Source organism: Aphis gossypii, unplaced genomic scaffold (assembly GCF_020184175.1).
Source record: "Aphis gossypii isolate Hap1 unplaced genomic scaffold, ASM2018417v2 Contig00534, whole genome shotgun sequence".
NCBI classification, from domain to species: Eukaryota; Metazoa; Arthropoda; class Insecta; order Hemiptera; family Aphididae; genus Aphis; species Aphis gossypii.
The window spans coordinates 120,257-139,082 of NW_026083147.1; the positions used below are offsets into that span (position 1 = coordinate 120,257).

Here is an 18,826-nt window from a genome sequence, read left to right on the forward strand (position 1 = left end):
GGTTTTATTGTTATTTGTTATCAGGATAATATTTACACCACCGCGACTGCCCGATTACTGTAACGCGTATTTTCTAACATCCCGCCGGCCCACAGAGCCACGGAATATGAATACACGAACACAATTGTCACGATTCGCCATTCGCCAAGGGTTAGGTTTAATGAGTTATAATATATAGCTTTATATGTACTCTATGAACACTTCACTCAGTGCGTGTATTCAATATATTAATTTATTTGTCACGTCATCTTACGGTCCGTTTTTCATAATTACTTGTTTGGTTATTATTACTTTTAAACTCGTCACTCGTGTGTCATTTATTGTGAAATCATCGCGCGTCGCCAAGTCTGCATTACACTATTTTCAACAACAGCCAACAATAGGTAAGTAAATCCACTATACTAATATAATAAATATAAATAATTAGAAGTTTAATACAAGACATAATATAGATACTTATCAGATTCCATGGGCTACCTAAAAATATAACATATTTGTGAATTCGTCGTTTTCACTATCAAAGTTGAGTTTTTGTCTTGCATAGTATGTGGAATTATTTTGTTTTATGTTTGGAATCTGATTACGAGCAAATATTTAAAACAAAGTAATGTGTAATCTACAATAATTATGTTATTCTTAACTCGCGTATTTTTGATTTATTGTGTCAATGTGCACTGGAAATCTAAAATAATGATCGTAGCAAATCGTGAATATAAACCGTTGAGCCTTCAGTAATTATGCATCACATAATATAGATTTCCAATACACATTGAACATAATGAACGTACAAAATTATGCTTTATTCTATATAGGACTTATTATTATTATACAGTATCATTTTCATTAGTCTATACATAACCTAGGTGTAGACTAATGAAATTAAATTTGATGTATTTAATGAAATTAATAAACGAATTATAGATGCTACCTAAGTAGTATAAATATGGGGCGTCTGGCTCCATTTTTCAGCGGAGATGAAAAAAGTTTGAGGGGGTATGGTCCCCTTGCAGTGTAAGAAAGTCCCTCTGTAAAATGGAGCCAGACGCCCCATATTTATACTAATAAATGGTTAGAAAAACCATGGGGCGTCTGGCTCCATTTTACAGCGGGAATTTCTTACACTTCAATTTTCGGTCAAACCCATTGGAGGATTTCGACGATTTTGATTTCAAAAGTAGGTTTAGGTAAGTAACTAATAGCTGTAATAACTAATAAGTTACATAAAATGTAAAATCGTACCTAATTTGATACATAATAAATGCATATTTTTACAATAGACTATCAAAGGAAACTTTTGTATTTTTATTTAATTTAATTGGAAACGATTTGCAACGATCTACAAATAGAAGCTTCGCCATTTCTCCAGAAATACAAATTTTGGTGACTTTAAGATACTATGCTACAGGTACCTTCCAAGTATGTATATAGTGTAACCTACATCAAAATGTATATTGTATAGTACCTATACCTATATTTTTATTTGTTTTTCTAAATTTAATGTTATGTATTATGGAACTGTTGAACTGAACATAACTGCTTGGGTCTATAATAGTGGCAATTTTGTCGCTGACACCCAAGACATGACGCATGTATTAGTCATAAATGATTTTATAAATCTGTGCCTGGTTTTAAAACCAATTAAAAAAATTCCGAAATCAGTTCACTACGTGGCGGTGGCGTGCTAGGTATGTTTTTGATAAAAAAAAAAACACCGGTTACGTGCAGCCTTTAAGAGGACGTAGCCAGGAATTTTGTAGGGGGGGGGGCTGAGTATAAAAATACAGTTAATAAAATACAAATACAATTATGTCTTTTATTTTTTTATTAATCTTGATAAATTTCCAAGGTCAACACGGTCAATAGGGGGAGGCTATAGCCCCCTTAGCCACCCCCTGGTCTTACACACGTATACGCATGGCACATTTTACACTCAGCAGATTACGTTTAGCTCCGTTATTTTAAAAATAAAAGTGAATTGAACTCTTATAAAATTCAAATGTAATATTATTATCTATAGTGAATCACATAGGTTCTTTTATTATATTTTAATTTTAAAGCGAGTTGTGAGTATTTTAAAATTGTAAAATGTTTGTAGGTACATCTTAAAATTAAAAATACCAATAACACCATTAAAATTAAAATATAATAAAAAGCCTGAGATTCTATAGATAATAATCTTACATTTTAATTTTATAAGAAGTCAATTCCCTTTTATTTTTAAACTAACGGATTTGAACGTCATCTGCTGAGCGTAAAATTATTTTTTAAATAAACTTCTAAAATAATATCCTTTAAAGGATTTTATTGTTTTAACCGTCCTCTTTAACTGTTATGATTCAATAAGTACTTTTCTATTGTACATAGTCACATACCTAAGGTCTACTCCTTTCTTTCCCTATATTCCTTAATAAAGGCTGTTATTGGAGATCACGTACACGTCCATAAGTCAACAATATGCCGAACCATAAAACGTGTGTCACTCGCGATTGGGCGTCTTCGTCCGCATTTTATCAACATACCTAGGAACGCTGAAGAAATTCAGAAGGTTCAAACAGGTTTTTTCAGATTGAAAGGATTCCCAAGAGTGGTTGGGGCAGTAGACTGTACCCACATACGTATACAGTCACCAAACAGCAATATTGGAGAAAGGTTTCGAAATCGGAAAGGGTATTTCTCCTTCAACGTACAGGCTATATGTGATAGCGAATTAAAATTCATGAATATTGTTGCACGGTAAACATAATTATTTAAAAAATACATTTTAATAATTACAATTTACATACGCACTTAAATGAACCTATTGGTGGAGCATATAAGTGATTTTTAAAAACATCCCCTGAAACTTTTTGTACCTATTTCATAAATTTAAAATGTTTTCATAAATTAATTAATTCAAACAACCTTATTACCATCAATTATAAATAGTAGTATGTATAATCAATGGCATTACTAATAGTAAAATTAATTAGTATACATTTTACTGTATGTATGTAAGTTCTTGTATTATGATACTATGATAGTATAAAAGAAGAAACTAATACACAAGGGTATTGTTCATCTAAAATGTTATTGTAGGTGGCCAGGTTCTGTTCATGACAGTACAATTTTTGATAATAGTATGTGTAGGGCTCAGTTTGAAAATGGAGAATATGGGAATAGTTTTTTACTCGGAGATGGGGGCTATCCATGTCGTGATTACATGATGACTCCTCTTCTTCGTCCTGTTACTGAAGCAGAGAAGAGATATCAAGTATTAGTATATTATTTATTATTATAGGAAACATTTAATACTATCATTCATACAAATTACATTTCCTCTCTTTTCACTCTTAATTGTCCAAAATCTGGTCCAAATACAATTTTTAGTTAGGAATTAAAATTAAATTTATCTAATACACTTATTTTTATGATTTGTGCTTTATTAAAATATCTCCAACCACCTTCATTAAAATAACTTCCCGATAAATTTTAAATTTAGTTAAATAATTAAGCATTTAAAAATATCATTTTTTATCATAGAAAGCTCATATTGCTACAAGAAACGTTGTAGAAAGACTATTTGGTGTGTGGAAAAGGAGATTTCCGGTGATAGCTGTAGGAATACGCACACAGCTTAACACAACTATGACGACCATTGTGGCCACAGCTGTTTTATACAACATTTTAAAAGAACAATGCGATGAAATGCCAGCTGACGAAAATGCCGTAGATAATGACTTACTTCTGGAAATTGATATGAACCCTGTAAGGCAAACAGGCAATTTAGTCAGAGGACAATTAATTGACTTGGTATTTACATAAAAACAATGTTATAGTGGTAACTATTGGTTAGTAATATAACGTATGTATATTATTTGTAAATTTTTTGTATTATTCATAAGATTTATTTATGTATAGTTAATTTAAAATTATATATATATTATTCAAGTATAATAAATAAATTATTATTATAAAGTTTTGAAAATGAAAATAAATATTATGTAAAAAAAATCAACTTATATTATTATATAATTTTAATATTAAATATAAATAAAAAAAAAAAAAAATAAAAAAAAAATTAAATTAATTATGAACAGCGAGTTAAATATTGTTCATACTTAAATTATTTGTATGATTGTACCTGCAAATATATATTTACTCAAGCCCAAACATTTTTTTTTTGTGCTTGAGTTCCAATAATAATATTTCTTCTTTTAATTTGTTATGACGAGATTCACTTTCTAATCTTTCCACTTCAAATTTTATTTTTTGTGTCATAAGGGTTTTTTCTAGCTCACTTACTTCAAGGTCAACTTTTGCTTTTTTTAACTTAATACCGTGTAGTTCATCTTCAAATTTTGTGGTATTTTCTGTTTTTATTAATCGTTTGTTATTCAAAACAGATAAGCCTTCGTACACTTTCTTGGAACTTATCTGCTTAGCTCTTTCCTGCACAAACATTTCAATGAAAAAAATACCATACCTGCACACAAATTGAAATTTTCAAAAAAAACCTTTATTAATATTAAAATTAACTTTTTTTACATTTAAATATATTAAAAAAACTAACATTTTTTTTTTTTTACAATTTTTTTATGTTCGGTAGTAGGTGGGATGACTTATGTCCCGCTGTGCATGAAAGGAGTATACATCTAAAATAAAAAAAAAATTTTAATTTTTTTTTTTTATATAATTAAAAATTAATTAAATCATACTTTTTAAATTTTATGATATTCAGCAAAACAGTTCCTGTTTTTTCCTAAACATAGTGGCACTTCACAGATTGAACACATCCAGTCAGTTCTTATTTCTTTTTTTTTGGAACTACAATTGTTACACCTTCTCCTCGTTGATCTTAGTGGCTGATGGGCTGACTGCTCTAAGCGAACTTCTTTAGGTACTGCCGGACTACCTTTTTTTAAATGTTTAGGTGTGACTGGTGAATCTGTTGAACTACGGCGTTTTTCAACTAAAGTTTTAGCTACCAGATCCCTTGACACATTACGACGAAATTCTTTCATACTCATGTTTTCATTAGTAATTTCATTGTACAGAATACGAGCATTTACAATTGTAGCATCGAAAAAAAAGAAAAAAATATGGTGCCACCATTTTTGACTTTTCCTATCAATTTGATATGTTTTTTTATTTTGGTCGAATTTATCAACACAATTCATGTTAGAATTATAATCTTGAAGCACAATTGGGCACGGAATCATAGAGACGGTTCCGTCTTTTGCCTTACGTTTTACATGAGTTACATTTTTAGGATCGTGGAAATTTGACAATAAATTGACAATTCTTTTATCTTTCCACTTTATAATTGATACATCATTTTGATCGCTCATTTCCCAATCATAATCACCAATTTTTAATGTTGAATCTGGTTTAATTTTTGGTAAATATTTACGTAACGCTTTTATAGTTCCGCAAGCATGAATTTTTTTTGTTTTCAAATAATTTAACAAAGGGACACTTGTAAAAAAATTATCCATGTATAAACAATGGTTTTTATTTTGTATGGGAAGAGACAAATTTTTAACAACACTACCTCCGAGATCTATTTGAACAGTATCACTAACTTTTCCAATATACATATCAAAATTCCATAAGTATCCTTTCTGATCCACTAATGACCAAACTTTATAGCCCCTTTTTATAGGTTTATTGGGCATGTACTGTTTTAAAGTAGATCTCCCTTTAAACTTGATCATTGATTCATCAACTGCGACTATACGGTGCGGATTGTAATATTTTTGAAAATTTTGTTTGATTTTTGTTAAAAAAGGTCTTACTTTATAAAGTTTGTCATATCCCGTTTCACCTCGTTTAGGCATCATCACATTATTATTTATGTGTAATGACGAAAGTAACCATCCAAAGCGATTAACTGTCATTAAACTACTGATGTAAGAGTCGTGGAGATCTGGATGCGATGACCAATAATCCCTATAGCTGGGCATACGTTTTATACCCATCAACAAATTTATACCAAAAAAAGTCTTTAGCTCTTGAATATTAGTTTGAGTATAAGGTTTTCCAGTTTTTTGACTTCTTTGGAACGAATATAAATTTATTTGTTCAACTAACATGTTCATTATTTCATCAGAAAATAAATAATTAAAAATTGTATAAGGTGTATGACATTGAAATGTATCCACGGAATCACTGGGCCCTACTGAACTTTCAAAATCTGGCAATGGAGTTATTGGAGTTATGTTTTTTGACCAATTTGGTGGTATAAATTCAAATTCTACTGTTTCAGTTATAGATTCATCAATAATCGTGGTAGTGTTTTGTGAACTATTATTTTCGATAGTTATTAATGGATCGAAAAGAGCACGAGAAATTCTTTTTTTATTTTTATTTTTTTAATTCACAGTACTTGTTTCAGAAGTAGAATTAACTAAAGATACAGCTGTGTTTAATTTTGAAGTATTACGGGTTTTTTTTGGACTAGGTAAAGTTAAAAGATAACCATCATTTAAACATAAAATTTCAACAAATTCGTTACCTTCTTCATTTTCGTTATCAGATGAACAACTACATTCGACGACTTCGATGGCTTTTTGCTGAGGTGGTAAATAATCCTGATCATCAAAATCGTCTATATCAGTGAGACTGTTATCATCAGAAGGTATATCTTCAAAAAGATAGTCCACAATATTATTTTCACTCAGTTTAGAACTCATTATAATTCAAAAAAGTAATCGAAATAAAATAAAACAAAAACGACCCGACCGGCACCGCGGGTTAAATTTTAAACCGCTACAAATATCAATTTATCACAAAAAACTAATTATAATTGGTTCATTATTATTACATATACGCAGAAAATACAATGCTCTCTAAGTAATAAAACAAGTCCGGAGCGATTCGACCTTCGGAAACGACTAATATGTACAAATGATTATTTTTGTCAGAAAAACGAATTTTTCATAACATCGAAATTTCATTATAGTGTAAAAATAGTCGAAAAACACATAAATACGTCTTGTTTTATTTTTAAATCTATTTAATATCAGTAACCAAATATATTATAAAAGTATAGGGAAAAAAATATCCATTTATAGAATTAGAATTAAATACGTTTAGAGGTGGGTTATTTTTCGTACCGCCGTGCTGGATCGGTTGATATTTTGGTGGGATAAACGTTGTCCCGTCGTGACGGAAAGAGTTAGATTCATTCACATTGATAATATTTTTAGATTTAGCTGAGATTACATTTTCAGACAAATTGGATTTAGGAGTACATGATGAGGAAGGAACGGATTCATTTAATGATCTGGATTGTGGTTCAAGGGTATCACATATCACTTCATAATTTTGTAAAACATATGCTAAAGCAAAAATATCAAAAAATTAAAAGCAAGCAACAAATCAATCATATTGTTAAATAATCATCAATAATTAATAAAAAAAATTAAATACAAACCATCAGTGTTGAGAAGTAACTTAAGCTACAAGTAGCTGTAGCACGATTACTTTTAGATTCTGAACGGAGTGATGAATGTATTGATTTTACAATGATGTGTTTTTTTAATTTTTTTATTTTTTTGTGCCTGTCAAATAAGTTTTGGATAGTAATAGCCCTGTTTCTGATAGGAAAGTGAATGCCATTGGTGCATTATAGAGGTCAAAAGTAAGAAATGTCCAAGCTTTTTTGAGCTTTTTATAGACAATTTAAATTTTCGATTTTTCTAAGTATTTTTTTTTGAAATATACATTAAAAAAAAATTGGCCGCCCAAAAAATTTTGAAAATTTAATACGATGTTACTTATAAGTTGTTCTTATCAGGGATAAAAAAAAAATCAAAAATCGGTAAGTCACAATTTTTTTTATAGGCGCTTAAAGTTCAAATTATTACGAAATAAATCGTGAAAATATGCATGTATAAAAATTGAGAATCATCCAATTAAAAAATTTGACGAGTGTTAAAATTTTCACGAAATCAAAATTTAAGCGTAAAATAACGATTTACAAACAAATGAATTTTGATTTTTGTTATATGACAATATTTAATTATAATAATATATCCCAGGCTGACAAATCATCTCTGTTCAGAATCGTTTTTCGTATACAATGATACCTATCATTGCATTAAAATTTAACCTACTCTAGTCCGAGGTCTTACTTAATTACTCGATACCTTTTTTCCGCAACACCAACATTTGTTATTTGGGCGACTGGGCGTAATTAGCAACTAAGGTACTCCGTACTTCGACGATTACTAGGTACTCTCTAGTTTGGTTTAGAGATCACCATTTTGAAAGTAAGGAATACCTTTGTTGCTATATTACATTCAAATAACAAATGTTGATGTTGCAGATCCTCAATCCTCATTCACATGGGCGCAACTAGAGTAAAATTGATGACGTGCTAAAATCTAAAGCACATCATGAAAACCCTCCTTCCTTATTTATGATAAGCAAAATTATTATACACTAAAATGTAATATTTTTATTTAAGAAGATGTCAGCGGCCACTAAGCACACTATTTGTTTTCTCTCTCTGACTCACCCGCAACATAGACACAACGCATTTACGCAGAATAATTTTTATATCTAGGAAATATTAATCCTACTGATTCTACTTATTTGTGTACACAGTACAATTAATACAATGATAAACCAAATGTAATAAACGTATTTTATGTTTGCATTGACCATAACAAATTAAAATACTTAGAAAAACAATATATTTTGATAGTTTATCATAAAATATTATATATAAAATCAGAAGTTTTACTATTACCTATATTGTAAGAAATCGGCACAGCAATTTGGGAGTGCTAAGCACTCCCAAGCACCCCCCCCCCCCTATTTAGTAGTTGCGCCCATGCTCATTCATTATTTATTCATACCTAATCCACTATTATACAAATTGTTTGATGTTCCATCATCTACAGCATCTTCTACATCTACACTTTGATGCCCTAATAAAATGATAATATTCATATATTATTATTATTATTATTATTTATTGTTACAAATTAATTTATGTATTATAAATTGACATTAATAACATATTTGTATAACATGCCAATTGACATTATGGACCATGGTATAAAAATATAATAAATATATTTACCTACCTGTATTGTAGTCACCATCACAATCTACTACATTATTTAGGGGATCTAATTGTTCTCCCAGTAAACCAAAAATTTTTTCTGTAGATTTTGAAATACTTGGGATGTGAGTACCTTCACCTGTTATATACCTTTGTACCTATATAGAATATAAATAAAATGAATATTTTTTCAGTCAGTACTCAATAAACAGATAAGTTGAATTATATAATCATAAACAGTAATACAGTTTAAAATTATTATATAAAATACAATTTGAAATTTGAATATTATACAACATTTAACTTCAATAGAAAATAACCCATAAAGTAAAAATTACATGTTATTTTAGCAATATTAAATTATAATACAGCAAAATAATAAATTTACCTTATCGTGACTTTTTTCTTTCCTAGCATCTCTTTTCAGTCAATCGTATAAGTGTTTTAATTGTACATCAATTCTGATGCCTGATTTTTGTTGCATATTGTACAAACAAGTAATCTCAGACCAGGTCTCAGTTTTTTTTTGGTTCCAAACCGCATCAGTCTGAATAAAATATTTTAAAAGCAATTAAACTTAAAAATAAAAAGATACTTAATAATTATTATTACATGCCTAAATTAGATTTATATATTTTATTATTAGGACTGAGGACTACTATACTCTTATTACTACCACAGACCTTTAGTTTTTTTCATAACATTTTAGTAAGGTAGTAGAACTATAATATGATAATAATCAGGGGCGGACTGGACTAAATATATAATATTATGCATATTTTGAAAGTAAAAAGTCCTCAGTCGCAACAATTATTATGTATTATAATGTATATTGTATATGTATTATAGGTACATATGATAAAAACATTCTTAAAATCGATTTCTGTTGTCTAAATAATATATACAAATTAACAAATTATTTTTAAATTACCGTCATCAACTATACTCATAAACATGGTATGATATATTGGTATCATTATTTTTCAATTTTATCGAATTAATGTATATATAGTTTGACTTAAAAATACATATCGATGTATACGTACAGAAAAATAACACAAATTAGATACTTTAATAGGTACTTACTTTCATGTTTTCAATTATTGACTTGAATGGTAATATCAAGTCAATTAGCATATCTTTCTCCCATTCTGTAAAATTTTTTCCCCGTTGCCGTTTTAATTTGAAATCACTTACATTCACTTCTGACATTATTTTACTATAGTACTCTACTTATTACAGACGAAGGTAAACAAAAAAAAAATACTTTTAAATTTAAATAATAAATATGTAGGTAGTATAATATATTATACAATGTAAATGTAATTATTTTGTACCGAAATACCGATTAATTTTCAAACTAAAACAACAGCTGATTAGTTGTTATCAATTTTCTGTGATAAGCTTCAGACTTCAACATAAACCTTGGTATCGTGTTTGAAACTAAGGCAGCGTGCACATTGGAAAGCGTTGCGCGGTGAGCGATGAGCGTTGACGAAAATAAATCAAACACGGTAATTTTATCGAAGCTGTGCACACTGACCTTGGGCGTTGAGCGTTAGCACTGCGCTGTGCGCGTTGCGTTGTTTATTTTTCAAGACGTCTTGAATTGTGAGCGTTGTCAACTGTTTATAATCGCATAAAATATTCATTTTAAAAGCACCATGTGTTCAAAAAATAAGTTTACAAATGAGCAACGAGAACTATTAATTTCCGAAGTTCAATCAAAACCTATTTTGTGGAATGATCGGCATCCAGATTATAAAAAAACGGATAAAACAAAGAAAATGTGGGAAGAAATTGGGAAAGTAGTTGGATTTTCAGGTAAAATAATATATTAATATTACTACAGTTGCGTAATGTCAGTTTTTAAAAGAGGAGTTTGCATTTTTACCGTCCAAATAGATAGGTCATATTCTTGATGGATCATATTCTTAAATTTAGATGTTTGTTTATCAAATCCATACAACGAACCTATTTTTTACAAGATAATACATATATAGTTAATGGATTTTAAGATTACATTTTTATTGTGTGTTAAAACTAAATGGGAATATGGTATACTGATATTATTGTTGTTGTTGTAAATTCAATAATTATATGTTTTTTATCCTACACACAAACCCAACTATCATGCACGTACTCATATTGCGTTTATATGTACATAAAATAATATATTTTTCTGTATGTTTATATATGTATAACAACATAATTTTTCATCTATTATAGTATAATACTAAAAGCTATTAATAATAAAAAAAATAATATATTCCAACTATTGATTAGTAACAGGGCTCGGGACTTGATGTATTTTGCATATTTGTTCGGAAAATACACATATTATACTTGGATATTTTGGTTTTTTTTTCTGAAAACGCATTTTATTAAGATGTATAGGTTTATACTGCATATTTTATCGATAATGCATAGGTATTTCGATATTTTTACGTGCATATGTAAATGCATATTTTCAAGTTTTTAAGTACATTAAGTCCCAAGCCCTGAATATTAAAAAACCAAATTATCATTGTAATTAATATTTTGGAAAAATTAAAACTGTAGTGTAACTAACTACGGAGATTAATTTTGGTTAGGTTAATAATCTGTTTTTTTATTTCTAAACAAGTTCTTAAAAAATGTGTACATTATATCATGATAACATTTGTATACATATCATTATTTTCATACAAAATTACTTACTGATAAACTAATTAATTAAAGTAAAAATTATTATGTAGTGGCCAGCTTTCTAAGTTTAATGGTCCAAAAAGAAATTTGCAAATTCATTTCGAATTTCTTGCGCTCTTGTTGACCCTCTGCGTGCACCACCGTGATTTCCTGTTTCATGTAGATTATTAATTTGGTTTTCCTGAGCATTAATGTATAACATTTGTTGACAATAATCGAGATCACTATCTCCGTCTTTTTCGCGCACCACATTATGTAAAATACAAGCGCACTTAATAATGTGTACAGCTTTGTCAGAACTAACTTCAATATCTTTTCCTAGTATTCGCCATTTGGCACGCAATATACCAAATGCACATTCAATGCATTTTCTAGCAGCAGACAAACGTTTATTATAATTTTCTCTAAAGGCATTCAAATTGCGACTTGGAAATGGTCTCATGAGAAACGTTTTTAAAGGATATGCTTCATCGCCAATGAACACGTAAGGTAATTTAATCGTAGTTCCGGGTAATTCCTTATCGGGTGGTAAAAAGGTATTGGATTGTATATGTTGAAAAAGTGTCGATGCTGCGAACGTCCCTCCATCACTCTTCTTACCTCTAGAACCAACTTCGATAAATATAAATTTTTTATCCGCATCTGCTACACCTTGAAGAACTAATGAAAAATACTTCAAATAATTGAAATAGCTTGAACCACTATTTATAGGACATTTGATTTGACAATGCTTGCCATCTATACATCCTATACAGTTAGGAAATTTCCATCGTCTGTAGAAATCATCTGAAATTTTTACTAACTGGTCTTGATTCGGAACAGGCATAAAGTCTTCAACTAATTCTTCCCAGATTATTTTACAAGTCTCGTGTACAATTTTACCTACTGTCGAAGCTCCCATTCTTAGTGTAACTGCCAAATTTCGAAAAGAAAGGCCAGTAGATAAATATCTAATGAACAAATAGGTAATTGCATTAAATTAAATTTAATAAAAAATGTACATCTCCAGTTGTTTAAAAATAAACAAAATATTCTATGTTCATTTATTAATTTTACAATTTGAAAAAAATGAGCATTGGAAGTAAAAACATTTGTACAAAACTCGTCAAAATATCCGTGTTTATAATAGAAATTTAATTAAAATTTATAATACATTTTAATAGCAAACAAATTTTAAACTGTTCAATCACTGTCTTTTTACCCTATATTAAAATAGATTTAATTTTGTTCTTCTTAATTGTATTCAACGTGAAAGTTTATTGAAAAATGTATGAACTGAGTCATTGAATTAAATAATATACAATTAATTTAAATAGTTATTTTAATTTAGATGCAATTGTAAAAGCAAAGTGGAAGAATCTTAAAGACAAATTTAGAGTAGAGCTTCAAAAAATTCCTGTTGTAAGGTCTGGGGCAGAAGGCAGCAGTTACAAGCCAAAATGGCCATATTTCGAATTAATGTTATTTGTGAAAGACACGCTAATTCCAAGTGTAACAAGTGGAAATCTTCCTACTACTATGACTTCTGAGACTCTTTCAGAAATAAATGACTCAGAAGATGAGTCTATCGAAATTGGAAATTACGAAGAAAGTAGTACTGACGGGCTTCTTCCAGAAACACCTGCCTCTTTTCTTCAAATGAATTTTCAACACCCGCTCTGAAAAAAAAGTGTAAGAAACGACGTGTTGAAGACATGGACTATGATCCTTTTTTGCAAATTGAGCAACAAAAACTAGATCTTATTAGGGAAGAGCAAAAAGGGACTCAACTATGACGAATAATCCCGAGTACCACTTTTTAATGAGTCTGTTGCCTTATTTGACAAATTAAATGCTTTGGAAAAATACAACTAAGAACAAATATTCAAAATGTAGTTTTCCAAACATTACAACATAAAGAAATCGAAAAAGAAAGGGCAATGATGTACATTCCACCACAAACGATTTCGTCTCAAGAAAGTTCTCAGAAAGAAACTTACCACCAGTTTCCACAAAACACAGGGCAAGATTTAAGTACTCCAAATATTTATACTCAAAATATTTACAATTAATTTAATAAAGTTAAAATAATCAATTTGTATTATTTATTTTTAAGGCGTATGCTTAAGTTATAATAGTACGTTTTTTCAAGTACCAAAGGTATTGTGGAATTTATTTTTATTTAATTTTTTACCTCAGTTATTTTAATTTCCTTGTTTTAATTTCTATTTCCATGTTTGAGAAAAAGCTATTGTAAAACTATATTGTTATCAATGTAATAAAACATTCATTCGTAAAAATTATGAGTTATGACTTACCTAAGTGTTACATAAAGTCTTTCGGTTGCAGAAATTGGTTTTTTAAAATTTGTCGTTTTTTTGGTTAATTTAAATTTTACTTTGGACAAAATAAAGTCAAAAGTCTCTCTTGACATACGTAAAAAATTAAAAAACCTTTCACTATCTCTTCTTAATTCATTATAAATATGATTGAAACTCGCCAAATTCACTACGTTTTTTGTTCATTTCATGAACTCCAATCCTTCTATGTTTTTTACTTCGAAAGCGATTTCGTAAAAATGTATTATTGGTAAGTAAAATACGTCGAATTTTTGAGCACAGTACCATGGTGATGACTGCAGGTGACTAAAATATTATAGACAACGCTGATCGAGTGCTGTTTAGTGTACACACTTCATCGCTCACCGCTCAACGCTCGTCGCTCACCGCGCAACGCTTTCCAATGTGCACGCGGCCTAATACATTTTTATTCAACTGTTTGTGCAACCCAAATCGCTTAATAAAATTATTTAATGATTCAATAAAACTATTCATTAAATAAATTTAAGGAACGGTTTCATGCAACCCGGGATTAGTGAATAAATATAAAAATATGATTGTTTTTATTTTTTATATATTTTTAAAAAATAATAAGTTATGTGACCATAAAATATTTATTATTGATTATAAAAAAAATTTGTTTTAATATTTTACAAAATTTCAGTGAAATAAAAATCAGATGAATAATGAAATATTTAATATCAAATAAATTCATATTACGCATAAATAAAAAAATAAATAAATAAAATATATAAAGTACATTCAATAATCTAAATTTTATATAAAATAAAAAATATGAAATCAGTATTTTATTTTTATTAAAATATATTTTAGTAACATAGAAAAATAATACTATGATACTATAATTGATGTTGGTTAATTACAGGCAAAAACCAAAAAATAAAATAATTATAATTGATTTTGAATTCAGCAACTATCAACGTACAGATTTAATACTTATTTCTGCAGCTATATCACAGACTCACGTAAAATCTGAAATTATTCGTCTACGAGGTCGACCTTTAATAATATCACCTGATGGAAGAATAAGATTAATGAATAATTATTCATGTATAAAAACTAGAGATTTGCTACTAAAAATTTTTGAAAAGAAACCAGATCAGCTTCAAGTTATATTAAACGAATTACGTTTAGCTATGAAATTAAAAACGTCGAACCTAACTACAAGCTTTTAAAAAACTATCTTGATTTTAATAATCAAAATGCAATTATTTTACTATGGAATGGTAATTCAGATAAAAATATTTTACAAAGATTAGGTTTTAATACAAATATAATATTGAATATGACTGCATACGATACTGATAATAATAGAGTATTTTATTTAAAATTAATTAATTTTAAATGTAATGAAATTATATTAAACCATAAATTAGGTTTTATAATTAAAAATGGTAGATTTTTATCGTTGAAGGAAACTCATGATTCAATTTGTAATCAAAACCATGATATAACTTATATACACGACGCAGTTAGTGATGTAAAATTAACGAAATGTATTTTCAACTATTTATGTATAAAAAAACAATTATCAGTTTATATTAAGTAAAATAATAAAATAATATAAGTTCTTACAAAGTACCTATAGTTCGCAATTAGTAACACGGTAATATTGAAAAATTAACCTCATCCGTTAAAAATAATTACAATCGATTTTGATTTTAACAAATATTAACATGTCGATTTAATACTTAATTTCTACAGCTACATCGCAGACTTACGTTAAATCTAAAATTAAACGACATTGAGAACGACCTTTCATAATATCACTTGATGGATGAATAAGATTAATGAATATATATATATATAAACCAGAGATTTGATACTGAAAAAATTTTGAAAAAAAACCAGATCAGCTTTAATTTACCTATAGCCTACTAAGTTAATTATTTATGTATAAAAAAGCAATATTATCAGTTCATATTAAGTAAAATAATAAAATTATATTGACTGACTTATCTTTAATAACAATAGATCGTAATTAGTAACAGTAATATTTTAAAAATTAACCTCGATCATTCAATGGTCAACGCTATCGATTGTAAAAATAATAAATAATGACTTAATAAGCATAAATGATTAATACGTTTTTTTTTATTTAGTAATAATAATTTATTATTGTTATTTAATGGTAAATTTTATATTATTATTATTATTATTATTATTATTTTTAATTACAGTAAAATACAACGAAATGTAATATCAAAAAGAACACGTATGAACGTAATTGGAAGCGGACTTATTCAATTAAATCGGTTTAAAAAATGTTCAAAAACGTTTGTTTTAAAAAACGATTATAATTTCATAGACTTTAATCAATTTTTTGACTACGGTTTTGAAATGATTGTTTGTAAATTAAAAAAAATGACACAACAAACTAGTATTAAATTTAACTTATATCTCTACTGTGTTTATGTACATGTGTTAACATAGGAACACCGAGATATTTCATTTAAAACAGTGAATGTGTGGCATATACAAATTCAAATTTCGAAAATTTATTAAAAAAATGTTTGATAAAATTAACAAAGAGGAAGTAATTTTGTAACTAAAGGAAGTGGTTGGAGTTTATATTCAATTGATGCATTACAATTAAGAATCAATATTGTAAACCCTTTAACCGGATCTTCTTATGTAATTTTACCAGAATGTATAAGGAATAAGAAAGCTGTTATAAATTTAAAAATAATGATAACAAATGTTTCAAAATGCAATTTTAACAAAATATAATACTCATTCAGATAAAACTAAATTTAGTAATCAATATTTTAAAATATTTGAAAAAAAAAGTAGATTACATTTTCATTGTATCGATTTTCCGACACCAGTTAATCAAATTAAATCATTTGAACGTTTAAATAATGTATCAGTTAATGTGGAAAGTAAAAACCATTTCGATCTGCTTTTAATTAATAATGGTATAACGTCACATTATTGTTGTTGGCGCTGCAAGTGCCTAATTAAAAATATTAGGCTATCTTGTTCGCCTTAGTTAATTAATAAAGAAGAAAAATCAATTAATTTAATAATACTAATAATAATATAATAATAAGTTATAATAAAACAATGCTGATTGTATAATAACAATAAATACAAAATATAATAATAATTTATGCAGCAATAATAATACTGGCCTTATAGAGGCACAGTGAATACAATAAAAAAAAATAAAGAAAAAATATGTGGCCCATACGGCACACAATATAATAAATACAAATTAATACAATATAATTAGCCTTTTACGGCTAGGCCCGTCGGCCTTTAAACAATGAAAACAAACAAATATGGTCGACCAATACTCACATGTGATTGTGATTGATGGCGGATTTTATCCCAACGCGACCGTACCAGAACTGTGATGAACCCGCCTAAGACGGCACACCGCAGTATTATAAATTAAAGATCACAGTCCAGTACGTGCGACCACCAAGTCACAATCACCAACGAAGACGAATAACACCTTGTTGTGTTCTGCAGCCCAAAAACGATGACACAATTGACAAAACAACGTTATTCACAGGCGACCGCTGGCAAACTAAAAAACAATGAACAGTTTAAACGCTGGACAATATTAAATTACCTTGAACGATACTTTACCAGACGGTCGATTCACAAAACGAAGAAGTGACAAAAAAAACGTGCTTTTCAATGAGAAAATGGCTGCAGACACAGGAACATGAACGAATTGATGTGGACACCACGAGAAGCAAGTGACAAGAGAACGACGGTGCAGACGACATTCACCACGAAGGCTATGCCGCCGGACCAGTGGCGCAACAACCGGGGCTGATGGCGATGCCTAGCATTGGGGCCCTAAGACTCAAAGGAGCCCCATCATACTCGTAACCTGGGAGCAGGGAGGGTGTTTTTAATGCTAAAGAATTAAATCAAATCTGTGATAATTTAAAAGTTTTACCATACTTAATTTTGATACCGATGAAATTATAATAATCAATAATTAATACATAAGGACACAGTGTGGTAAGGTGCAGACCGTGCAGTCCGCAAGTTAAACACTATAATATGTATTATTTTATATTATTATATTATTATATTGTATTATGTTTTATAGACTATAGTTCTTCAGCCATTGCCCATTACTTAATATTCTGTATATTATTATGTATAAATACTCAATACTGTTAACAGTGTTAACATTCTGAGAATAAATCGCCCACTAGACGATGGTGTTTTCGCCACAACCGCTCCTGCTATGAGGTTGGCGTCTGCGACTCGCACCTAGATTGGAAGGCTAGCTAAAGGATAGTGAACAGGTTGAAATATATATATATATATAATAACTTTATTTAGTACATGACCAGTAAGGTAAATGCCACATTAATAAAAATAAAAATAAACACACAGTATTAATATTAATAACCTATAAGAGAGACAACTGCTCTTACATAAAAAAAATATAATAATAGGGAAATAGATAACCTCCGGACTTCGAGATAGCCGCACAACCGGCCCTCCTGTACCGAACTGGACGAATGACGAGCTGTCTGAAGGAAATCGTTTCTGTGCGAACTGCAACGGGTGTGAGACGACGATCACGAGAACGAATAGAATATAACGCGTTATAATATAAAATATTATATATATTTTATAACGACTTCACGTGGTAAAAAAACTGCATAGAGCATACCAAAGAACAAAAACACGTCCTTTTTAACGACTAAAACCACCGACAACAACGGAACCACACCAAACTGGCGGAGCCGACCGCTGTCCGAGCTGGATCGGG

General features: G+C 29.0%; 2 protein-coding genes and 2 pseudogenes across 2 annotated transcripts; 2 read left to right on the forward strand and 2 right to left on the reverse strand.

Annotated features, from left to right (window-relative positions):
* Positions 1–2,922: 2,922 nt before the first annotated feature.
* On the forward strand, positions 2,923–4,008 carry LOC126554532 (putative nuclease HARBI1). The gene is made up of 2 exons (XM_050209596.1): positions 2,923–3,250; positions 3,520–4,008. The coding sequence occupies exons 1-2, from the start codon at positions 3,119–3,121 to the stop codon at positions 3,799–3,801; spliced, it is 414 nt and encodes a 137-aa protein (XP_050065553.1). The 5' UTR covers positions 2,923–3,118; the 3' UTR covers positions 3,802–4,008.
* Positions 4,009–4,697: 689 nt separating this feature from the next.
* On the reverse strand, positions 4,698–6,071 carry LOC126554534 (piggyBac transposable element-derived protein 4-like). Its single transcript, XM_050209599.1, has 2 exons — positions 5,456–6,071; positions 4,698–5,362 (listed from the first exon to the last, which is right to left on the reverse strand). The coding sequence occupies exons 1-2, from the start codon at positions 6,069–6,071 to the stop codon at positions 4,698–4,700; spliced, it is 1,281 nt and encodes a 426-aa protein (XP_050065556.1).
* A 2,664-nt stretch (positions 6,072–8,735) lies between these two features.
* On the reverse strand, positions 8,736–10,300 carry LOC126554535 (uncharacterized; annotated as a pseudogene).
* A 416-nt stretch (positions 10,301–10,716) lies between these two features.
* On the forward strand, positions 10,717–13,779 carry LOC126554539 (uncharacterized; annotated as a pseudogene).
* The last annotated feature ends 5,047 nt before the right edge of the window (positions 13,780–18,826 follow it).